The sequence below is a fragment of the Dermacentor variabilis genome, unplaced genomic scaffold (genome assembly GCF_050947875.1).
Source record: "Dermacentor variabilis isolate Ectoservices unplaced genomic scaffold, ASM5094787v1 scaffold_17, whole genome shotgun sequence".
Taxonomy (NCBI): Eukaryota; Metazoa; Arthropoda; class Arachnida; order Ixodida; family Ixodidae; genus Dermacentor; species Dermacentor variabilis.
The window spans coordinates 5,281,340-5,307,257 of record NW_027460335.1 but is presented as its reverse complement, the minus strand read 5'-3'; the positions used below and the strand labels follow the sequence as shown (position 1 = coordinate 5,307,257).

The 25,918-nt window shown below is 42.3% G+C and overlaps 1 protein-coding gene across 1 annotated transcript in view; it reads right to left on the bottom strand.

The window, feature by feature from the left end:
- Window positions 1-7,744, bottom strand: part of LOC142568179 (uncharacterized) — a 49,585-nt gene extending 41,841 nt beyond the window's left edge. Inside the window, exon 1 of the mRNA XM_075678237.1 lies at window positions 7,591-7,744. Coding sequence (XP_075534352.1) covers window positions 7,591-7,734 — 144 coding nt within the window. The 5' untranslated portion in view covers window positions 7,735-7,744. The remainder of the gene's footprint in view (window positions 1-7,590) is intronic.
- Window positions 7,745-25,918: the final 18,174 nt, after the last annotated feature.

Here is a 25,918-nt window from a genome sequence, read left to right as displayed (position 1 = left end):
GATAGTTTGATTATTAGATGATAAAATGAAGGTCCAAGTATCAGTATTTGAATTTCACGCCGAAACCGCAGTGCCGGTACGTCAGCGTGACGTCAGGGATTCCAAAGTATGTTTTCACATTTGGGCCGCGTTGGGTTAATAAAGGTTCCCGAAACTTGCCATGCTTAATATTTGGTTCATTTAGAACACAATGTAGTCAATCTGTACCGCTATATATAATTAGTAGCCCCTTGAAGATGCCATCAAAATCCAAGACGTCACAGCCCCCAGGTGCAGGAACTTAAGTAGGCGTCGCCACCCGTATTTCGTTCTTGCCCTTTTTTTGGCTTACCGAACGTCTTATTGTTGTAAGAGTAGTGTTTTTGGTGTTGTATAACGGTAATTTACTGATGCAGAAGAAATCATTTTTCACTTTAGTGTCCCTTTAAGGTATAGATGCGCTTTAATATGTATGATGCATTCGTGAAACATAGTGCGCCTGAAATGAAGAGTGTCACATGTTGTAGTGTAAAAGTTTTGTATTAAGTCACATGTAAGTTATCTCACCCAGTCTCAATATGAGCTGCTAAGGCCATAAAGGCGCTACTATACAGATTCAATTATCACGTATGTTATTTTACTGCTAATGTGTCAAAAATGCACAAGCACCTATTTCTATATAGGGGGCTACATCCTTGATATATTTAAGCCATGATGTTCCTAATAGTTTAGTGGTTACAAAGCATACCAAAGTTTTCCCGTGAAAGTCATGAATTATTGCTAGCAGGGAAAGGTTGACAGATGTATATGTGAACTTTCTGATGCAGTGCTCGCATAAATTCGGGTGTTGGGCAATCACCTCGGAAATATAACCAATATATTGCTGCAGTCGTGTTCAAAGTGTTAGTTTAAGTTAGACATTGAATCAGACAACGTGCCGAACTTTCTGCATGATGAACTGTTGATACCTCTAGACGCATAATTATAAATTGTAGCAAATGGCTCAAAAAGATTGGCTTAACACAGAAATAGGCGGATAATTAAAATTTATATGGAAGATCGATGTGTTACTGAACGCAAAAACACTTGTGCACTTGTATTCTTAACGAAAAGAGAGAAAAGAACACATTTTTAATTATATATGATCATTTTTCTTCTAGATCTGCGAAAAGTAGCCTGATGTGATGTCCACGACTTGTGCGCAGCGAAGGCAGGACCAGGAAAATATTGACGTAGAGGTCCGGTAAATTATTTTGGTTCGTTTCATCACTCTGAATATTGGGGGGAGAAAATTGTGGGGAGTCACATTTCTCATATTAGAGAGCAATACTGCACAATATTTATATAAAAGAATCTAAACTTCTTTGAAATTGTACGCAAAATCAGAAAACTACATTAGGCGTTCTGTTATCAGGAGGTGTGGGGTCAAAATTCAGCTACGAACTGCTGCGAAAAACCTTCACGTTTAATATTGAAAATTTTTATCTGGTTTCTTAAGGAAACAATGCAACACTTGCGCACACCTTTAAAACTTAAAGTTAGACCAAACTGAGAAAAGTATCGTGAGGGTGCTACACTACAAAATAATTGTGTAGTCTAAACACACAATTAACGCTAACCTCCATTAGGCTGACGAACGCGCAGTTCCAGGGCGGACCATCAATAACTTTTTATAATATTTGCTTTAAGAAACATTAAAATTCTGCTTCCGTAACTGCTTTCATAGGAACAGACTCAAAACCTACAATCCCCCCCCCCCCTCGTCATAACCGTTACGCCCGTAAAGGCGAGGGCCCTTTCAGATGAAAGAACAGACTTCATTGTCTGGAACGAGGCTCTCGCAAATTTCCGACAGAAACGCTTTTGGCCACTTGCTTTGCAGACTAAATTCACATCTTCTTTGCTAAAGAGACATTTGAAAGGGCTGTATAGCCCTAACTCAAGCAAACCTCGACACTGCTTCTACATACTTCGATAGTTCTTGACGCAGGCACACACACGCACACACAAAGAACACCGGCCACTAAAAAATAATCTAAAGCACTCTAGCTGCGCTGCAATTTTTGCAAGCATTATTCCAACCATAAAGCACACATACTACACACGTGCACTTGTATCTGTTATTTCCTAGTCCTCGTTTCAAGTTGTGCGCAAACAACATTTCCTACATATTTAAATTGTAAATGATAAGGTATACTAAACAAAAAGTCCGTTACAGGAACATTATGGCCAGGGCTACATAACTGCCGTGAATTATGTTTTTTGTGTTGAAGTGACCACAACCTAGAAAACGCAGTTTAGACATAGTTGATGGCTGATATGGCAGGGTGTGAGAATGATAATGGGATGTGAAGGGCTCCTTCTGACTCAAAAAATAAACACTTATTAATGCAACAGTGAACCACCTCGCCTTATTAATGAAAGTAAGTCATTTTCTAAACTGTATTAAAAAGACTGCCGTTTCCTGTTTTTGTTTCAAACGTGTGAACAAGAAATAATAACACTTAAGCATTCATTTATGTCTTTTATGTAAATATTGTCTTTAATGCCCCACCATGCCTTTAACGCTGTGACAGCTTTGTTTGTCTGAATAATGATATCGCCGAAAGAGTGGTGAATAATATGGATGTTTGTATTACCGTTGCACATTTTCTTCTGTACGCAAAATTTTCTTCTATACACAAAAAGCAAAATTTTCTGAATGCGAGCGACATAATAAAAGCTATGTTGGTTATAAAACCAGCTGGTTGACTTGCACCTGCCGATGAAATTCCCCCTAGCATGTAACATTTTGTTTTATTTGCGATGGAATATCTTAAACACATTTTCTACGCGGAGCATCATGCTCACACGCATCGAGTATCTGGCTGATAATTTTAGCAGACGCTGTGGGTCTGATTCTGAGTCCTAGCAGTCTCCTTACGTCCTTGCAGCAAATATTTCATGACTCATGCTATTTATATTATCAAGAGTGTAAATTACAGCGATAGCACATGATTACACGCTTACAGTGTTACCAATGACGATCGATATAAGGAAGAAATCCTATCTACAGACAGGCCATAAATAAAACGACGCAAAAGTAAGAAGCTTTTCAGTGAAGCTCCCTCATCGCAACATCGTGCACTTGGCTATAATATTATACACTGCAGGGTGATACTTTTAAGTGACTCGGAATTTTTAAACCTTTTCTTTGGCAGGTAGCATAATTCTTGTTATTCAGGTGGATTATTGAAAGAATCGGACGCGAGTAGCCCGTGAAATCGAAACACATATTCAACTAATTTACAAGAATTCGCTAATTAACTTTGAAATATTTACTTTACGGCAGATTGTAATTTACGACTTGTAGGCAGTGAGCTTGCAAGAATTTTTCACTTGAATTTATTCTCCAGAGTGCCACCTGTTTCGAGTGTTGCAGAAAAGCATGGGTGTTCCAGTTACTTCTGTACTTCAGCCCCCCCCCCCCCCCCCAAGAAAAAAAACAAGAGTTTGCTTAAAAAGTAACTGGAACAGCAGTGAATTTTTAGGGCGATTGTGACGACGCTTATCTGCAAACTGGTGTTATACTGGAAATTCATTACAAGTGGATACGCCTTTTGAGCTTATCGACTAAAGCTCGTTAATCTAATAGTGCCGTAAATCAATTAATTGGAAAGGTAATTACTGATATTCTTGACTATGTGAATACGTGTTTCGACTTGTCTTGAAATTAATGGCAGCCTTTCTGAACAATCCAGTTCGCGAACTGGAATTACGTTATCTATTATGCAAAAAAGGTGAGGCGTGCAGACAAGACACAAGAGTAGAGAAGTGGACAACACGAACGCCGACAATAAACTGAAGGGAGCACTGACCTCTTCTGCGCGAGCTCTGGAATGGTATCACCACGTGTCAGTCGGGTACACGTGCCGGTCTACGTGAGAGATAACTCTTAAGACACTTATTTTATTTATTTATTTTATTTCCAATACTGGTGAGCCCTGCCGGGCTGTTACAGGGTGGGAATACAGAGCACAAAGTTCGCGCAAAGAACGCAGTGAAGTTTTCTTCAACACAGTCAACCCTGTTATTGCTCGGAAACACACAAGAATTCAAGTTATTCCACTCAACAATTGTCTTGACAATGAAAGAGTGCTTAAAGACATCAACTCTTGGCACATAAGGCATTATAGCGTGATTGTGGTTAGTTCGTGGTGAAACCCTTCCAGGAGGCTTCAAATACAAACTAAAATTCAGGTTCAGCTTATTGTGATAGAGTTGATATAAAAACTTAAGGCGCGCGATTTTCCTGCGCACAGCCAACGTAATGAGACCAGCCCTGGCGAGCATGGAGGTTACTGAGTGCGTTTTGTCGTAATCAGAAAAAATAAACCTAACCGCCATTCGCTGAATGCACTCTAATTTATCTGTTATGTATTGTTGATGAGGGTCCCAAATTATGCAAGCATACTCTAAATTTGGTCTAACAATGGTAGTGTATGCCTTAAGTTTAATATCTGTTGCAGCATCTCTCAATTTACGCCGTAACAAACCAAGCTTCCGCTGGGCTGATCCACATATGTTTTCGACGTGTTCATTCCAGTTGAGGTTACTAGTGATAGTTGCGCCAAGATATTTCAGCTTTGTGGAACACTTAATGACATTATTATTTACAGCATACGAAAACATCAACGGAGTTTTCTTATTCGTAACTGTCATGCAAACAGATTTATCAAAATTGATTTGCATATGCCATTTTTCACACCAGTTATAAATTCGACATAAAGCATCATTTAGTCGTTCTTGCTCAGAAACACGTTTAACGCGACAAAACAAGAGGCAGTCATCGGCAAACAACCGCACTTCAATCATAGGATGTACATCAGTTGCTATATCATTAATATACAGTAGGAACAAAATTGGACCCAAGACCGAGCCCTGAGGTACACCTGATGATACAGGAAGGAAAGAGGAGCACTCGCCATCTATTTCAACAAACTGTTGTCTGTTGTGTAAGTAGGCCTGAATCAACTTAATAATTTTTGAATTTACATTATACACATAAAGCTTTTCAATTAGCTTGCTATGGCTAACCCTATCAAATGCCTTTGATAAATCCAGAGCGATGACATCAACTTGTTCGCGACAATTAAGGGCTTCTGCAAAACTGTGTATCGTTTCAAATAATTGCGTGACAGTTGACAGACGCCTTCGAAAACCATGTTGTTTGTTGTAAAAGATGTTATTGTTTTCAATATATTCTACTAACTGTTTACTAATTATATGGTCTAAGATTTTGCAAGCCGTATAGGTTATGGAAATTGGACGGTAGTTCCTAATGTCTAGCCTGTCTCCAGCCTTATAAACAGGCACAATCCTCGCTAATAACCATTGACTTGGTAATGCACCATTTATTAATGACAGAGAAAAGATTTTAACCAAGAAGCATGCAATCCATTCACAGTATCGCTTTAAATACTCATTCGGTATTTTGTCAGGACCAGGAGACTTTTCTACGTCCAATTTTAGCAACATGTCGACTATACCTTCTTTAGAGATAAAAATGCTATCATTAGTAAGGCCCTCGCATTCTAAATCTATTGCAGCACTCTCATCTCTTCGGCTGAATACAGAACCGAAAAAAGTGTTGAATTCTTGGGCAATAATTTGCGGATTGTTGCACACGGTATAATTTACAAGTATTTCATTGATTGAAGGCTTTGATCGGGCAACGTAACGTCAAAATTTTTGAGGTGATGTTTTAAGGTAATTAGTCATTGTTGTAGCAAAAAACGACGTTTTAGACGCTCTTAATTTCTGACGAACTTGAGTGCTAAGGGCCGATATTCTCTCGGGATTTTTCGGTTTTCGTTGCCGCGCACGACGTAGCTGACGTTTTCAATGTATTAACTCACGAGAAACCCATGGATTGCTTTTATGTAAACGCGTAGCTCTTTTTGGGACATAGAGAGATGATAAACAGGTCACCACTTCTGTAAAATACCTCCATAATTTATCTACATCATTTTCTTCCGGCATACGGTCTAAAGCCAATTCTAAATAATCTAAGACCGCCGTATCATCGGCTCGGTTAAAATTATAGACATGAGCTATCCGGTTTTTATTTAAACATTTTATATTCTTTAGAGTGGCTACAAACCACCTTATGGCCCGAGATTCCTTCCACCCCCCACTTCAGTATTATATTCAAATATACTCTCCGATACGAATAAGAGGTCTAAAAGGGCGCTGGAATTTCCTTGAAATCGCGTAGGTTTCTCGACCACTCTAACCAAGCCATGTTTCACCATGACTTCCAGCATAAGTTCCGCACGTGGCCTCTCAAGTGTCCCAGGGATTCTTGCATCCCAATTTACTCCCGGTAAGTTGAAATCAACCATCAAAATAACTTTACTTCTATCTGTAGTTATTGTTGTTAAATGCTGATCAATCTTCTCAACGAACTCAATAAGGCTTCCCGGGGGTCTATAAATTACACCGATCGCCAACGCAAAATGGTGAAAAAAAGAACTTACACCATACGCTTTCATGCACATAAATTTATGGCAGAACTACATATCTAAGTGATTTTTTAACTAACAGTGCAACGCCCCCGCCTCTCGACGCCCTATCTGTACGCAGGACGTTATATGCGCCGGGAAAAACTTCATCGTCCGCGATACCCTCATGCAGCCACGTTTCAGTTATTGCTAATATATGTGGATCATCTAATAGCGACACGCATTCAAGTTCGTCAACCTCTTTCACAATGCTGCGAGCATTTACGTTTATCAGCCTGAGTTCATGTTCCTTTCTTTGTCAGTCTTGGCCACGGGGGCCGGCTTCGGGGTTACTGCGCATCCTCACCCTACAGTTAGACTGGGCGTCCCATGTGTAGAGGATGTAGTTAATGAAAAGCTTGTCATGAACAAGCCTTACCTTAGATCCTTCATTTTTATCAGTTTTAGCCGACTGCCAGAGCAACTTTCTTTTTTGAAGCGTTTTGTACGAGTAGTCGTCAGCGATGCTTATCCTCGTGCCTTTGAGTTTCTTACAGTTTTTGAAGATAGCTGTTTTTTTTTCATTGTAGTCGTACAAGCGTAAAATAACGGGTCGATCACGGTCATCTTTTCTTTTACCAAGTCTGTGAATTCTTTCGACAGACGTCGGTTTGACACCAAGCCGTGTGAAAAATATGTCCCTGATGACCTTATGTTCTAAGTCTTCTCGCGTCTCGTTAACACTTTCCTTTACACCAAACACAATCAGATTGTTACGCCAGGCTCTGTCTTCAATATCTCAAATTTTTTGTTGTTGACGCTGAACAGTGCTTTCGAGAGTTTTAACAGCAGCCTCGATATTTGCCAATTTCACACCTTGCTCGGCAAATAAATCAAGCTTCCCTTCAACATGCGTCAGCCGGGCTTCTAGTAGCGTTTGTTTTTCCAAGATTTTTTCAAGCATTTCTTCAATAGGAGGACCCGGGTTGCTTTCTATGTCCCCGGCCAAAAGGAGTTCCAGGTGCGACCATAGCACGTGCAAAACATCACGCCACTTCACTGGGAGGCGCAGCACAACAAGGTACAAACAGTTTGATCGTAACTGCGAAACATAGGAGTAGTAACGAACCTGCAAGGCAATCCAAACGTGTCTAAACGACATTGTCGTTGTGGTGCCGCCGCTCCCACTGAAGGCAGTCATGTACGGGTTGTGCCTTATATGCTCGGTGCCGGTCGATGACGTGCTCCCGCCTGGAAGGTTCCATTGGCTCATCCCGAGAACGTCACCATCGCCTCCTTGAAGCCATGATGAATCGGACTGAAGTGGACTGTCGTTGCTGGTTGATACGGCACTGGCGATTAGCGGCAGCATCTGTAAGGCAATCCAAACGTGTCTAAACGACATTGTCGTTGTGGTGCCGCCGCTCCCAAAGTTTGCTTTGTTGGTAATATTTTGTATTATATCTGTGTGAACGATATTCTTTCACATGGTTCACTTTTTTCGTTCATTATTTATTTTTAATGTTATTTCTACCACGCAGCCTAATAATGTTAATTTTTCTGCTACCTGACAGGAGGTCCCCTTACAGCTTTCTGCTCTGGAACTTATTTCTCTATCTTCAGTTATATATTACACATTAGTAGCTCGATAAAGAATGACTTCGGTTTTGAAAACATCATTCTTATTAATAATCTGAATGCAAGAAATTATGAAGATTGCACGCACCTTGGGGATCAATGTTACGCGAAGCATTTCGTGTGTAACTAGATGTTTATAGCATAGCTTGCGATTCTGCAGAGTGCTACCAGTTGGCGCAACTTCGCCGCGCAGTGAACCGAAGCGTTAACTAGTCAGCAGTCCAGATAAGCAAAATACATTTAGTGCATTGGGGGAAAGAAAGAAGAAATTGATATAACCGGAGTCGCTGGAATTATAGGTAGCTGTAAAATATAGACAATAGGTTTTAATTAGGCGAGAAATATCAAGGACAGATAGGCAAAATGCTAGACTGCTACGCATGCGCATAATAATTGATTAGCTCAAGCAGGTGGGCGAGTATTTGTCGCCGCACTGTTTCGAAGGGGTTGCCAAGAGCGACCCTCATCATTAAGTGAACCATCCTGCTCGTCTCGCCTGTGTGATGACAATCGGGCAGCGACAGCATGACAATATTGATGATGATGGCTTTAGAAAGACAGTGACAAGGATGACATGACGGCGTCGTTATTTTACTCCGGAAGGGGCATTTTAATGTCTGTACTGTAACGACGAGCAACGATTCTTAAGGAATTGCAATGTGTAAAATAGACAGTTCCTAAGGTGCTGAAATGACATAAATTATCTCATAGTGCTAACTGCAAGAATAGTGCCTCAAATGCAAGAATTGGGGAAACCAGCACGCTCTAGATCAAGGGAAGAAACATGTCGCTGTGTGACGCCTCACACTCAAAGCGGTAGCTGCACGTTAGAGGAAGTATAATAGGGTTGTGATAATGTAGTGCAAGAAATGCGCTTGAGGCCTAATGGGTTAAACATGACATTGTTTCACTGTTAGGGTTTTCTGGTTCAAATCCCACCATGCAATTTTCTCGCTTTAGAGGCCGCAAACTGCAGGACACAGGAACCTGTCTACATACAGCACAGTCCCTTATCAGAGGCAAATAAAACTTTGTATCGCAATTTAGGCTGAATAACTTTATAATGAGGCAAATGTTTTTTTTTCGTCTTAGGCATGTTACAGCTGCAGCGAACCACCGGCAAAATAGGTTGCCGCTTGTGCATTAAGCAGTCCTACAATGCAGCAGTGGCGGCCGCAGTGAATTGACAAACCTGGGGCTAAAGAATTTCAGCGAGCCAGCACGGTATGCAGTTGGTTACCATTATTAAAGCACAGCATTCATTGCCTACAGGCCAAGGTACACACACACACACACACACACACACACACACACACACACACACACACACACACACACACACACACACACACACACATATATATATATATATATATATATATATATATATATATATATATATATATATATATATATATAGTTATATCATAAGAAACCAACAAACACTGACACCAAGGACAACATAGGGGAAATTACTTGTGCTTAATAAACGAAATGAAGCAACGATAAAATAACGGAAATTAAAGTGGATGAAGAAACAACCTGCTGCAGGTGGAAACCGAACCCACAACCTTCGCAGTTCGCGTGCGATGCTCTACCAATTGAGCTACCGCGGCGCGGTTTCCCCATCCTCTTTCTTGGGTAATGATCGTCCTAGTCGAACCCTGGGAGAGTTAGCCAGCGCCGCCACTCACAGACCTTGGCGGCGGATGTGGGACGTCCTTTTTGCCGCCGGCGTCACGAGAACGTGAACCTCGTCTAGATCACGTTTATATATAGTCGTCTGGATGTCGCGCACAAGGCGCCGAACCTGAAGCATGTGGTATCATGTGGTATGGCGGCACGCGCTGCCCAGCATCGCTTTCCGGTACCTTGCCTGGTGCGTGTAGTAATACGTCTCTTTAGGACACAAGACGCGGCGGGGTTTTTTTTTTTTTTGGTTCAATAACTGCTGGCGGCATTTGTCGCCCCCACGATGAAACTTCGTACCGATAGGGAAGGCCTGCAGAGGCCAATTACAGAACTCAGTTTCGTCGTTCTGTTATGCAATGCCTTCCATAGCAAGGTTTCATTCGTACTACGTGTACGACATCTGGGAGAGTCCTGCGTCGTGTGAAGCACACTTTACCTTTACGAATTACCTCGTAATTTAAACGACTCAACCGGCGAAGTACCCTGTAGGGGCTATTATAAAGACGTAGTAACGTTTCCGAAAAAGGACGTGTGCATACAGACGTCCACACCCAATCTTTGTCTTCGGCATTGTGCTGCACGTCTGTTCATGTTAGGTTATACCGATTGGTGTCGATGTATTGCTGTTGTATGATACGTCGGTTACTCTCCTAACCTACTCTTGCTAAAAAATAAAATAGAAGACGGCAGAAAATCATGAAGTCACGCGTATGTGGCTTTATTCAGTGAATATAGGAATAACCTTATATTAAGTTACTGTTGTCAATCACCACATGCACAGCTTCATGGTCATTGACCTTCAAAGGGTGGAATGACACTGAATATTTTCATTAGTATAGTTAAAGGAACGTGATTAGCCAGAAAGTATGTCAACCTCGCCTAGGAACTCTTCTACAATACCGTCACCTTCGCTACGATCACACCTTTTATGACACATGCTGTTAAAAAAATAAAACACCCTGCAATGAAGACAGCGAATCACATGTTGGCGGATTTTTTTTTACAGGAAAGCAATTCCTTTTATTTACAAGAGGAAGCCACCGTCCGCAGCTTTTTTTTTTTCTTTGGCAGTGTCTCAAGTAGTCTAGAAAACGTCAATTACGAGCACTTCCTTATTAACTATTTCCAACTGGCTATCTGTGCTTGTCCCCACACTAAATATTGAGAGCGTAAATTTTTTTAGGTAATGCACGCTCTCTTTAGATCGGGCGCAGGAATGCAGGTACCATTGCCTTCAGCCAAAATCGTTCGCTAACATGGGGTTATTGGGTGGAATCTTGTGCTTGAACTCATTACATGTGTCTCTTATCTAAGCTTTAAACAGCCATAAGAGATCACTTACTGCTGACTACGAGAGCTTCTTGAAACCTTCTACCATTGTTATTGCTTAGGCGTGAGCCATTTTCTGGCTAAACAGTTCTAAGCTGAGCCAGTTGGTTCATGATCAAAAGGTTAAAATCCGATCCAACCTAAGCACTTCTTATGAGTTGTGAATGCGAAAGCAATAACGTCCAATTGAAAGGCACTGATCTTCCTTTCAGTTATGAATTCCTCGTGGGCAAGCGAGCGCTTGAGACGCTTGGCCAATGCCTCCCAGATAGCACAAGGCACTTCGATAGCACTTCAATCCGTGACGTCATGCTACTTTGCCCGACTGCCAATGAGTCTAATGGGGACGCTCCAGAGTAAGCCGCGGGGATTTTGATTTCACCACGTTCGTCACGCCGAGGTTGGCAATGGAAATTTCGGCCCATGTAGAATTTCGCCAGGAAGCACAGGGCACAGGCATGATATCAAGGAGGCGCCGATTTAGCCAAGGGCGTAGGCACTCGGCCTCTGAGCACAGGGTGGTAGTTTTGAAACCAAAGTTTTTCCTTTCGAATTTATTGTGTTTCTTTATACACTACTTTCTTGATAGCGATTACAGAAGCGAAATTAGAATGCAGGCGAGAGTTTGCGAGGACAAAGGAACGTGCGGATAACACTGGCTTGCGAGAGCGAGGCTGAGGTGGAATCTCGGCGATGCCCTCTCCGTTCGCACAGGACGGGGCGCGCCGGCGCCGCAGCAGGTACACCATTTCACCTGCTCCACTCCGTCGAGGCGCGCACCTGACGTGGCGTCGCAGCCAATTGGAATCGAGGAGTCGTTTCTCTGCTACAGACGCCGGCTTTTGTCGCTCAACGAGCCATTTGATGCTTTTGCATGAAAAAGAACAAATGGAGCGATGAAATTTAAAATTTCTGAAGAAGTACCTCTGAATGATAACTGATTGCTTCGAGTAGCTTTAGCCAGCATTGTATAGTAAAAGGTGTTATTTCTTTTCTAAGATAACCAACTGCAAATCTATATAGCGTGTACTTTTATTGCGATAATTCTTATATGGATACTCCAGGCGCATTACTGCGGTCGGCGTCACCGTCGCCGTGAGATTTCGTATAAAGCCCAAGGGTGGTAAAACAGTCGCCGCGTACCGTATGCTGTATGTGGGAGTGAAAGCATGCGTGGGTGAGCCGGCGAACGCGGTTCAATCTGGCGTGCGCGAGCGAGCAACGCGGCTGGAAAGCGTGCCCCCTCTTGTCGCGCACGAGGCAGGGAGGTCTGGCTAGGGAGGAGGGGCGTTCTTCTCCTGCGGCTGCTAGGGTGCCTCGATGTTCTCCTCGCCGACCGCTCCGAAGAGAGTGGAAACAACCGCCGCGTCTTCTACGGCGTTAGCCTGCCGTATCGCTGACGCCGTAGTAGACGCCTTTGGCGGACGCCGTAGGGACACGTTACCGGCGCTTATGTGTCTTGAAAGTGATAAGCGTCTTTCGTTTCTTTAGATCACTATCATCTGCGACGTGGCCAAAGTGCGCGTCCGCACGGGCCTCACCTTCAAAGCGATCTGCGATGTTTGCAGAGTGCGTGTAGTGCCGGTAGCTTCGTATGCGCTGTGCTTTCGACATTCTGTTCGCGTTGAAGCGAGGGATGCACGAAGGTCAATTCGCTCGCTGCTGCCGCGATTCCTCACTCCAGCGTTTCGACTGCAAATTTCCGCCCTCATCGAGCGAGGTGTGTACATGTTTACTTGTACGCGCGTGGCACCATGTTTGTCAATTTAGTTAAAACGCGTTCGTAGGCTTGTTGGTTTGAATCTATGATAGAATGTGTAAGCGTGACTGAACAAGGACGTAGAAAGAAGCGGACCGACAAAGACAGCGCTATGTCTGTGTGTATGTTCAGTCCCTGCGTCATTGTTCAGTCACTCTTACACATTCTAGCATTGTTAAATTAGTTGGTAAGCGTACGTTCACAAGTTTATATACGGCTGCTAAAGCACCCATCCTTACTTCGCACAGCGATACACTAATTGGCTATCGCAATTGGTGCTTCGCCTTTCGGGCGAAACCGCGACTTTTTGCTACAACTTATTTTTTTATATTGTGAAAAAAAGCTAAATTAGCCTTTGTGCCCTATTTTTTTTATTTCACTGTACTTTCGCTAATGTTTTTTTATGTTTTAGTTGTAACCCCTCCACTTTTTCATGCCTTCTGCCTGTGAGCATAATAAATAAAAAAATTGCAAAATAAAAATGACCATGGAGAGCAGAATTTGTTCATCCTTGCCTGCGACAGAGCCTGTATCTTAAGGAGGGGACGCAGCATACACGACGCCAGTAGAGACTTTCGTTTAACCTAGTCCACACGACCCAAGTATCAGCATCGGAAAACTGGAATTTGATTTTGTATGAAGCTGCGATCAAGCACCGCGATTACCGATGTGGTCACCAAAGGTTAAACTCACAGCGACAGAAGCACCTTTAAAAGGTGCGAGAGAGGGTTTAGTCACCTCTACATTAGTCCCATGTCTCTGCCTCACCTCCCTTCTGAAACAAATAAGCGAGAACTCCTGTTATGTTTGGTTAAGCCCGCTTTAAAGCCTATTGTTCGTGCTTCGGAACGGGCAGTTCTGTCTTTAGCAAAGCCACTGTATTCTTGCACGATTTTGCAGTGGAATCTGCGCGGAAGGGTCATGACAATGGTAATAAAATATAAGGTTGAACTGATTTGTTACTCCACGCAAAAAATCAACTCTGATGAAGGTGTTGTCTTTCACTGCGCTTTTAAAGTTCACACAAACGAGATAACTCTCCACAATTCCTTGCATCGTACCAAGCATGCTTTTCTTCAAGTAAAGCGGTCCGCCGGCACCAAGAGCGAATGCAAGGGATGTTAAGCGAAAGAATAGAAAATAATGAAGACAAATGGGAACTGTTATAGTTTGGGACCGTCTGAAATATTTTACTCCCAGAAAAAGTCCTTACTGTACATAAATGTTTGGCAGGTGTCCTGAGCAGAAAACAGAGGGATTCAGTGTGACCACGATTGTGTTGTCCAAATTTGCTTGCTTCTGTTCTACACTGCGCCCGTTCAGCTCCCTTGAGGATCTCAGTTCCCTAAAGTGGTATTAGCGGCCATGAAAAAACAGGTCTCTTTTCTCATACAGAATCAGCTACATACCACCCGCTTGTATCCCTCCCTAACAAAATGCCTTCATGCCCTCACCATTTATTTCAGCCTAAAAGAAAAATTATTTCACTACCACTGCTAAGAGGCCTGCACCGCTGCCAAGCGATCTTCGATTAGATCGAGACGTAGGTTATTCGCCCGCATTGCTGTCTCACCTACACCCAATATTTGTGCACCTTGTTTTCATTTGGAGTCCCTGAAGCTGCCACCAAATGTTGAAATCTGAGTCAGTCTTCGAACTATATCCATTTGCTGTCAATACTACGGTGCACTATGACATAATTACTTATAATGCAGTCATGACTATTATGTTCTTTTGCCTCACATATATGTATGTATCTACTACAGTATTTGATCGTGTGCCAAGTTGATGTTGACATGTAAGGTCTTTTGGGCCCCGTCAAGCTACTCTGGTAGCTTTTAGCCCAAAAAGACCATCCAGTTTCTGTTTCTTTTACTGAAAAATAAAGATTGATTTGATTTGATTTGAACTTCACGGCTGAGACCAACGTTCGGATTTCTGAGGGCAATAAACACGGAGTCTGGAATATGACGAAAAAGAGGCGCACGTAGTTACATAATTTTACATGTAGTACACAGTTGCCAAAAAGCTGCCGAATAGTTGACATAAAGCTGTCGAATAGCCTTAAGAGCCCACCAAATTGACTGGGCACATTGTTGGTGCCTCTCTATTCGACGAATTGGCCAATCCATCTTTAAATGGCGCGGCGGGTGGTGACGTTATTCGTGTCATATTTCTTTTCTTTCAGAAGGGAGTCGCTTGATCAGAATTCACGATAACCTTGGCTCTGGGCGCTGGCTTGGCTGCCTCACACCATGTTGCCAGAGTGAAAGGCATTCCGCAAGCGCAAATTAGCCTCCCTGGAGAATGCAAGGAAGCTCTCGTCATCACATGGACGCATCGGATGAGACAACTAGTGCAACATAAAATCCTAATAGTCTCAGAGACAGTGTGGGTGTTCAAGCAGTTCGGAAGTCATAGTATGAGTTTCTACACGGGAGAAATGTTCTGTGGGAGATTTTATTCCAAACACAAGACGGGACACCGGGAAAGAAGAGGACTGGCGAGCGCAGTCTGCCTGAGCTTGCTGGGCCCTTTCTTCTTTGTGTCTGTTCTGGTCCCGTGGTTTTATAACAATGCTTCACTACCCCAGCTATCAACTATGTTGCTGTAGGGTGTTTTCAAGGTGGACTCAAGAGTACCACGTCTTTGACTGATGAACGCACCACGTGATCTATTTTACGAGTAATATGGGAGATTGTTGACCGAAGATATAATCATGAGGTCAACGACAAATTTCAACGTGCAACGATGAGTATAAACAAAGCTCACACTTGCACTCCGAAGCGAACAAGCACTTACCTATGATGAAGTCAGGAGCAGGCAATTTGTCTGGTGCTGGCGTTATGTGATTCTGATATTTATATGCTGCAGTCTACGCGGAAGGCTAGTGAAATTGTTGTCTATCAACAAAGCCCACATGGATTGATATTCACAAATATGGTAGTGCACATTTTAACTCACTAATGCTAACATGCAGAGCCAGGCTGTAAGTAATTAAGAAGCTAAGTAAGTATTTTTTCTAGCCATAGAAGAGTACTGCTAGAGTAAGTTCCTCGTTACCAAAAGTTTCACAATACCCCCTAACCGCTCCCGCTTAGCGTCAAGCCGCTTCGGCGACACAGTAATATGCATAACATGGAACAATTTTTGACAGCGCTTGTCATTTCGAACAGTTTCGGGCCTTAAGAAGGAAAACTATATCAACGATTCGGGAACATACACTTTTTTTTTTTTGCTATCAGTGTGTGTCTCGTATTCGTTCACATTTAATATGTGAAACAACTTGACGTATGGCGTGAATGCTCTGAGACAGGGGAGTTTAGCGGTTGTTTGGCTTTGAACGCATTTGTCTTCGTCTGCTAGGCGACTGCGCAGTCATGATGTACAACACTGAAAGGTTCTACCTCCTTGTAGAATGCCCCGGGGCATTTTTTGCAGCCGGATTCATTTTGTTACTGACAATGAGCAGCGCAGAATTTCAAATTTCTTACACCGTGGCCCAAAACATATGGATGTCAAGTCGAGCGACGGTTCCTGACATCAAGAAGCATGATCTCTCTTTTTTTTTGCAAGATGTCAATGACGAAAAGCTTGAATCATGATTAGTTGTCATAACGATGCGCAATCCTGGAAGTAAGCATTTTACTATCACTATATACTAGAGCTCGCTTATCCGCAAAGATTGTTTGCGAAACAGTTATGCTAGTTTCCCTAGTTCCGCTATCGCACTAACTGTAAACTAAGCCTGCCTATAAAAGGGTTTTAGATATTGCGCAGCAAAAATTTGGGACTGAATACCACGGGGCTTTCAACAGAACGCAAAACGCCGTGGAAAAAAATGAAACAAATGCCCGGCGCTTCGGGTGAACAAAGACCAGGCCACTTTGTCTATCAAAAGCCGCTTGGGTACAATAAGTCTTAAACATATTAAGAAAAAGGGCCCATCATTTACAGGTAAGTTGAAACAAATTTAGTCAAAATTTAACTAAATTCCATATGGGAAATTGTATACGTGAAATTTACCTATTGCATGTTTGATTCCACCAGAGCTGCATAAGCACAATGAACAATCCAAGAAATAGCAAAAGACGCTTACGGTTGCCTAGACGCCTGAGCAAAATGCATTGGATCGGCATGATCCATCTCGTTCCAAACGTTTTGCAGCTACCGCTAACACTCATTGTGCCAGTTGTACTCGCAAGGCTGCACTATTATTCAAACCGTGCATTGTTGTGGCCATTTTTTCGGACAATGAGTACGAATTGAAGATACAGTTTGCTGGACGAGGTGCTTGGGCTCAAGGCAGATTGAAGCCCTGGAAGGCGTAGTGTTGCTTTATGCTGAAGGTGACAAACCAGTTCTTCGACAGCTCCAAATGAGGAAGAAGGTTCACGAGGGGGAAGTTGTCGGCCACCCAACTATTGCATGAATGTAAAGGAAAACAATACGGGTTCCTGAGAAACAAAGTTTACAGTTGAAGAAAATTATTCTTGTCGCTGGACCAAACCCGGGGCCAGTGCCTTTCCAGGGCAATCGCTCTACTATTAGAGCAAGCCATGACGTTGACGGATCATAGCTTGAGGGATAATTAATCGACCACTTGAAGCACTGGGACAATGAAAATTACAGCTTGCTGGAAAATTAACGTACAGCTTGCTGGTTTTGGCTAAAACACGCAAAACAAATATCCACTCTCTCTAAAGTTAGCAAAGCCAGGCTGTGCGCAGGTGTCTTCGGCTACCGCGGTCTGCCCCAACTCATGCAACAATATTGACGCGTACAGACCATCTGATTCGTAGATACATCACAGGTGACAACTTCAGAGTCCACATTCGACATCTCTGTCGCGTCCCTAGTCACAGTATCGATGCCTTGCCTGTGCAACTTATAGTCACATTTCCAGAACTTATTGTGACACATCAGGGCTTACTCCCATCGGACTTTACACTATCAGGAAAACGAATGTTACCCCTGGCGTGCCTACGACAGCCTAACGTACACTTCACCATTACAAGAATTCCGAAAAAGATCAGCCATCCAACACTGCCTCGATCACATATGATATTGTCATAATAATCGAGACATGTGGACAAATATAGCACGTATACGCCAACGAATCTGTCTCAGCCATCAGCTCCACAGACGCTGCTGTAATCCCGGTTATCATTCATGATCATGTTGGAAGTGACCCACATAATAAACGCTACAGTAACAGAATTAGTTGCCCAACGCGCTGCTGGTAATTACATTGTGCAAGTATACCCCCAAAAGTATGACATTTTAATGTCACTCCAAGACAGCCTTTCAAAGCCTGCTGTCAGCCTTACGACGCCAGACCCATGAACAGCTGCTGTTTGAGACTAGAGAAGTTATTCATTAAACCATCACGAAGGGACATGAAAGCATCCTCCAACGGCTGCCGGGACCCTGTGGCAAAGTCCGGAATGACTTTGATGATGGCGGCAGCTGCAAAGCCCATAAAAGAACGCAGACAGTTCCCGTTATTTTGTGAAGAATAGACTCTTGGAGCGGTCTTTTTCCTCGCACCGAGACGCAAACTTGGTGGAATGCCCCCATTGTCTCAAAGTGTAGTCTCTGCAGGCTTGATGCTACATTGAAGCAGGAGATCCCATCGCAGTTCTCATGCCGTGATGCTACTTCTCTGTACCATCTCTGGTTAGGGGTGGCTTTTATGAAAGCCCACCGAATCTTTATTGGAATGTCGGTCACATCTGTGACGCCTGCAACTGTGAAGGGACGATAAAATACATGCTGCGTTTTTGTGATTGTTATGACATCGAACGCGACGTTGTTCGAAGCTGTGAAACGGATTAGATAACAGATCGTTTTTAGAGACAAAGATTCTTGGACTATGACCCGATACGTCGCAGGCTTGCAAAGCGACATGGGCATTGCTATGGTTGACGAAATCGACTGGCCTCAGTGACCAATTTTAAGAGTGATGTAATAGAGAACCACACGTGCTCCTATTGGTAGTCCTCTCTCCCTCCCTCACCTTTCTTTCATTTTCTTCCCTTAACCTTCTTCCCCGCGTAAGGTACTAAACTGGACGCACGTGCAGTTGGCCTCCCAACCTTTCCTTTTTTTCTCCTGCTCTTCTTTCTATACAGCACGTTGACTGAAGCAATAAAAAAGGGATAAAAAGCGTTAATTTTAAGCACAGGGAAATGATTCCGTCAGTCCGCGCGACGGAGTGAAACAAGATAGAGTAAATCCGCTTCCTGTGATAGGAGCTCGGGCAGCATCGTCGGAACGGGAACGGACAAATGAAACACTTCACTGCAACGGATTCTTTCCTTTAATATATCAAAAATTAAAACTGAGATTATGATGTTGCCTAGATGGCATCACCTGCTCACTGAATTAAACCTCGGCCAAAACGCTCGCATGCATCCAAGAAACGTGCACGTCACTCGTGCTGCAACAAAATGGGGTTAAGTATACTTCTGCTAAAGAGGAGAGTGTTGTAGAAAACGCTGTTTAGGAAAAGCTTTTTCTTCACGCGGGGACGTCATATACTTATGGAAATAGAAATTGTTTGCCATACTTTGGGTATATATGTCCGGGCAATTATGAACATTTTTTTCAGTTTGCACAAAGCCGTAACCTTTGTCTTGAAAACTTCACCGTAATACTGATAGGTGTTCTTATTCATTTCTCTTGCGGGGACTGTATTTCCCTTTCTAACTTAATGGGCCCCTCACCAAGTCTGACCATTTTGAGCGGACAAGCGCAGAGCATACAATGCGCGCCAACGATCGTTTTTGCAAAGAATTACATAGCTACGCGCCGCGTAAAGGTATGAAATTTCAGTCTGAACGCCGTTTTCCCTTCTCGTAGCAGCCGCTGTGCTCCAACCCGGACGGCGACGTACTCGCGTCCCTGCGCCTACGTACTCGGGTTCGCAGAGTGATGTCGCTGGTGGTAACCCGTGACTGCGAGAATTATTCAAGGCACCATCTGTTATTTGTGTGATCTGTTGCTTCAATTGACGAATTGACGTTTAGAAAAATGAAAAACACACAAACGGAATGTCTGTGTGTTTTTTGTTTTACTTCGCACCAAAGCAAGAGAGGTGTACTTCCGCTTTGTCTGCGTGTTCGCAAGGTTGTACAGTCAGGTGCGCAGGTACCGAGACTACGCCATTTCCTACGGTGTTGCAGCGCCGTGATAATGCTCTGCGATCCTCTTGTTCTGCCTCAGTATTCGTGTAGCACTGAATTTTACCGCTAGTCATGCGTCCTTGCGCACAGCGCGCAAAATTGTGCGCTGCGCGAAACCAATCGCAAGAGCTCGTGCGCTGTGCAGCAAGAAAGAAGCGAGGAGAAAAAAATGAATGATACGCGATCCCCGAAGTCCGGTATGGGAGAACGAAGGGAAGGAATTTCGCTTGGGGAGGATAGACGGGGCGAGTGGAGGGAGTGTATCGCTATGCAGAGGAACTCGCTTCCTGAAATCATGGGTTCGCGGCACGGAAATTTTATTTATTTAGGAATACTGCAGGCCTTAGAAGGCCCAGGCAGGAGGGGAGAGGTACAAACAAAATAGAAAACACAATAGATTGACGAAGGAGTAAAAAAAAAAGAAAATGTCCGGAAAAAATGTGATAGAAAGTACAATTGCATAATGAGTAAAGCATCTAAATAATGCATAGGGAGTGGCAGATACACATTGAAACACTGTTTCACAAGCACAATTTCAAAGTACAGGAAATGTAATAGAAAAAAAGGAGGAGTGCATAATTCAAAATTACTACAACGCGCAAATCAATAAATATTGCACAACGATACAAATTGAAACGAGAATTCGTAAGAACAAGCACTAATACTTCTATCTCGGCTATTAATGCATTGATGTAATTTTTTTTGCGGCGGAACGCTCCCTAGAGGACACCTAACAACGTTCAGAGTACAACCAAAATTTCCTATGGGGCCTGGTGAGGGACCCTTTAAAGTTATCGCTCAGCGCAAAACACACCTGCATGGAACTTGCTCGAATGTGATTGCTGATTTTACCTGTCATGTATGTTCTCGTGGAACTCTGTGCAATCATATTGTAAGCGCGACCCGAAATGTGTGGTGCTTTCTGGAAGGCACGCGTGCACCAGCGATTCCGGGCAAACGTTCAACGAGTCATGTATAAACTCCGACGCACTTGGCCCGCAGATCAGATTTCGACGACCATCGACACTGCTCGCGCTATTATTGTGCTTGAGTGCTACTTGTATCGCTGGGCACAAGTTCGCGCCACAAAGAGTTCAATTTATAACTCACCGTTTTTGACAATGCGTCGTTCTTCGCTGTCGCTACAACGTGAGAATATCAGTAGCTTCGTTAGGGTAATATTCTTTAAACGTGAACATTTTGAGACACCGATAGTAAGATTGCCCTAGCTATTGCGTGCAGTGCAACTCCTCAATGGCGTTTCTTTTATTGTAGCGGTAATCTGGCTCTACAAATTTATATACCCAAAAATGGTTCCTGCACCACCCGATCAATAACGAGGGACGTTGTCACAGTGTCCATTAGAAGTGCAGACTGGTTACCTAACTTTGTGGAAGTTGTGGTATGTTGCGGACCTATCTAACATCAAGATCGGGCATATAACCTCAAGTCACAATCATTTACCCCTCCCCCTAATTTTCATGAATTCTGTTGCTTTTTAACTGCACTGATTTCTGTAAGGAAGAAAACCCAAGCAGCTAATATTACATGTTTTTAGGAAAAAGTTAAGTCCTGCTGTGAAGACGCTTTTCATTTGCGCAAAGCAAGTAAGCCCAAACATTCTACAATATCATGGGTTGCAATAAAGTTGTTTCAAAGGAATCAAAGCATGCGATCGCCTGTATCATAAGCTTGAATTATCTAGCCCTGCTAGATGAATACAAACAAATGGGAAACAGGTTAAGCACTGATCTCCAGAAAGCTCGAACTAAATGTTCGGAAAACTTAGTTTATTGCTATTTGTGATTTTAAAAAAATGCAGCTCAGAAGGCTCGCTTACAGGACCACAGCAGAATAGCTTCCCTGGTACCCTTACCGTTGATGGTGCTGAATGCCGCAATGAGTTTTGTACGATAAATTTAATTCCTATTTTTAACTGCAGGCGCACATTCGTCCTGTAGCTTTGAACTAAATTAAGAGAAATATATGTCCTCTGTTTATATTAATTTTATATTCTTGTCTCCTTACATTGAATTCGAATCATTTCTTTACTTACCACGTTAAACAAGATACACCGCGGCTAATAATAGTTATATTAAAGCCGATATTAAAGTTATATTTGTTATTCATCGTTTGTCAGCAACATTACAGCATATTTGCAATGGAGCTTTATCTACATGCATTATTCCGGTTAGTATGAAAATAGCGGGGATAGTACTCTTGCCTTTTTTGGTGGTGCTACCAATGACCTCAAGTACGTAATAAAAGCAAGGCTAACAAATTTTCTTGACGAACGTGAAATGCTTCTTGGGGAACAGTTTGGCTTCCGTGAAAAAATTCTATGGAAATAGCAACGTTAAATATAAAAAATAGCTAAGAATATCCACATCAAAAAGCACACTATCAGGATTTTTTTTTAATTTTCGAAAAGCGCTCGATTTGATAAAGCATAATATACTTTTTCGAAATCTTCAACACAACGAAATTCGAGGTATAGCGCTGCCGCTGATAAGTAGTTATTTATAAGACAGGTAAAAGTAACGTGTCTTCACGGGTATAAATCAGAGCTGCAAACATTTAATTACGGAGTGCCCCAAAGTTCTATACTGGACCATTTATCATTATCTACATAAATGATATTGTGCACATGCCGAGAACTCCAGCTATGGTTTTGCATACGAATGATACTAGCCTCTATTTTTCCAGTGCTCATTTAAAGAATCCAGACAAGGCAGTGAACAAATGGTTGTATTCTCTTACATATCACTTGGATTCAAAGTAGCTACAATTATACGTCAGGAAAACGAAATATGTAATGTTTAAGAGTTAGAATAACACAAAAATATTTTTGTTCGATATTGAGATAGTGACATTGAGCGCGGCCCCGTGTTTAAATTTATAGCGCTACTTCTTCAGGAAAATCTGATCTCGACACCCCAAATCAAGGTACAAGCCAGTATGTTTAGGTCAATCTCTGTTATACTCAAACTCAGGAATCTGGTACCGAACTGTCTGAAACTGCAGTTGTACTACGCACTAGTTGATTCTCATCTCCATTAGAGCCTTCTAATAGGGGACTTCAAGAACTAAGCTTGAAAGGCTAGCAATTCAATGTCTTCACCCAATTGATCACACAACGCAGTTTTCTTTCAAGCTGAAATTGCTTCCAATTACATAGCTTTACACCCTAAAAACACTTTGTTTATTCGCAACGAACTAGTAAATGACGTAGCCAGTTGTATAGCAGATTGCTACCCCAGCAATGCTCCCTATGATCTTAGACACGACCGATTTAGAACGCCTTTATTTAGGACAATATACAGCAAAAACACTATCCTACCAAATACATAACCTTCTGTACAATACCATACATATTTGCAAAGTTATTCAACAGGCTGTCTCTGACCTCCGTTGAAAAAATGTATTTAATATCTGGTCCCTTGCTGTCAATAAGTAGCTGAATTAAAGATTTCTTTCTTTTCTTCTACTACATATGTTGTTACTAATTGTTTGCTACATTTAATAATTCGAAGTGCCTCGTTTTGCGATAGTAAATGTTGTGTATCCTTGTCTACTCCACAGTATAGTGTCATTTGCCGTTCACGTAATATAGTTGTTGCTGTTTTCTTTTATGCAAAATATATAGCTGGCTACTTCTCACGTGAGTACGTTTCTGTTGAGGATGAACGGTGGTGCACTGTCGGATGTGTTTCTTCTTTTTTTTTACGTTTCGCGCCATTTAAGTATCAAACAGGAAGGTGGTCCTCGTTTCGTTACATTTGTGTGATTGTTGCTATTGTTTTAAACCTGAAAATGTAAGCCTCGCTTACTCACTGGTAATGAGTAATGAATGGGTGGAGAGACCCTAGTCAGACAGAGCTCATCTGCCTTAATTTTTTTTTTCATCGCAGGCAATGTGTGTCTAAATAAATTGAAAAGAAATAGTTGGTCTACTGTCCTGTTTTCTAGCCACTTTTCTTCCCAGGTACATCAAGAAATTGCTTAGTTTTAGTATTTCTTGCGTGAATAATTCCTTGCCTTGTTCGTGCCACATTGCGGGCGCTCTCTGCTGCTATCTTAACCAGTAGACAACAACTTGGGCCACCGTAATATGTCTCTGGGCATGTGCCCGAATGCGCAAACAGAACAAGAGACAATTTTACCCGTTTTTACGTCAAATATTTAAAAAAGGTCATTTACCAAAAAAGTTGTAAGCCAGGAAGTTGATACACAGAAGTGAAAAAATTGGCAGTAAAAGCAGCAACGTGAAGGGAAAGAACACTTGCGCGAATATCACAGAAGGCTTCCATTAACAGCGATACCCTCCTAAGCCTTGGGTGCGGTATGTTATGTATTATTTATTTAAAAGTGCGGCCAGTGTATTTATTGAATCAAGCTGAAGTTGGACTTTACGTTAATAAAAGCGGAATTATATCATTCGTTCTTTAATTCTTAGTTGATACGGTGGCTAATGCATACATGATTCTAAGTTAACCAGGTAGCAAAAAAAGAAACGCTTGCATTTAGCCTAGAAAAGCTCCAGCTGCGTTATGATCCTGTGGATCGTAACCGCAGAAGACGGCAGCATTTTAGAATTTCCAACGATGTCATCACGCGATTCCACAGTTTGCGCGAAGAGCCAATTCCAGCTGCTCTATTATTTCTCGGGCTAAATATATTTAACAAAGATCCTGAGATCTTCAGTTGTTTTCATTGCAATAATAGTATATATGAGCGTTTTTTACGAGATACAACTTTCCTTGCCTCTACAGCTAGATTATAACAAGGCAGTACGATGTTTAGCTCAAGCTTGAAGGATTGACCTATAAAAACGTGAATAGTAACAAATTTAAAAATTAACTATAATGCGCGAAGACGCCTTCTCTCTCTGTCTTTGCAGTTTGCTGTATGAATGCTATATCTCTGGAACTTTTTTTAGTGGTATTTCCTCCAACCCAGCCATCTGTTGCACCGCGTTGCTGGAAAGTGAAAAAATAATAATAAAGAAGAGTGAACTATGTTTTTCTTTGTTGGACTTTAGTGCAGCAGGCTTTTAGGCGGGTTTGCGTTTTCGTTCGCAGCTATTTTGGTAAGTCATCTACTACGCGAGTGTCTGTTGTTTTCCTTTTTTGTTTTCTGCAAATGACGCGCTGACAGTTATTTAGACTAAGAACGATTGCCTAATATATACTGGGAACACAAGAATAGCCGATTTGCGGTAAATTCACTATTTTAGGACTTGATAACAATATTTCTAAAACACGTATTTTTAGATGACATATGCTAACTTCTAATATTGACCAGTGACTTGATGATGCTATATTGACTTCGTTCACGGTGACCTCTGTACCTTAAGGGGCAACTAAAAAATTATTGCAATGTCAACAATAGATAAACTCTGGCACTGATTCCGATATCGAAAGTACTGAAAGCATAATGTCCGCATTGTTTAATTTTATGGCTTTGCAGCTCTAAATGAAGCGGTACATTTATTCCTAAGAAAAAATCAAGTGCTGGGGCACTCTAACGTAAAACTATTCAAATATGTTTTTATTCGAATCTCCTGACGTCAAATTTGCGTAACCGCTGACGCAAGCATCGGGCGGTGACCTGCAGGGTTGTCTGATCACACCAATCAAACGTTCTCCTTGTTGATAGGAGGTCACCATTGTTTGCTTGAAAAACGAATAACATTGCCTACACTGAGCGGGTTGTCTTATCTAATTGGCTGACAAGAGCCGAGGAGCCCGCTCAAGTGGAGAGTTATACTGTGGGGCCGAGCCACTGCACTGAAAATTGAAAACCGGATGAAGAGGGCGGTGCCGGTGTCTGCGATTGGTTCGCTTTCCCTT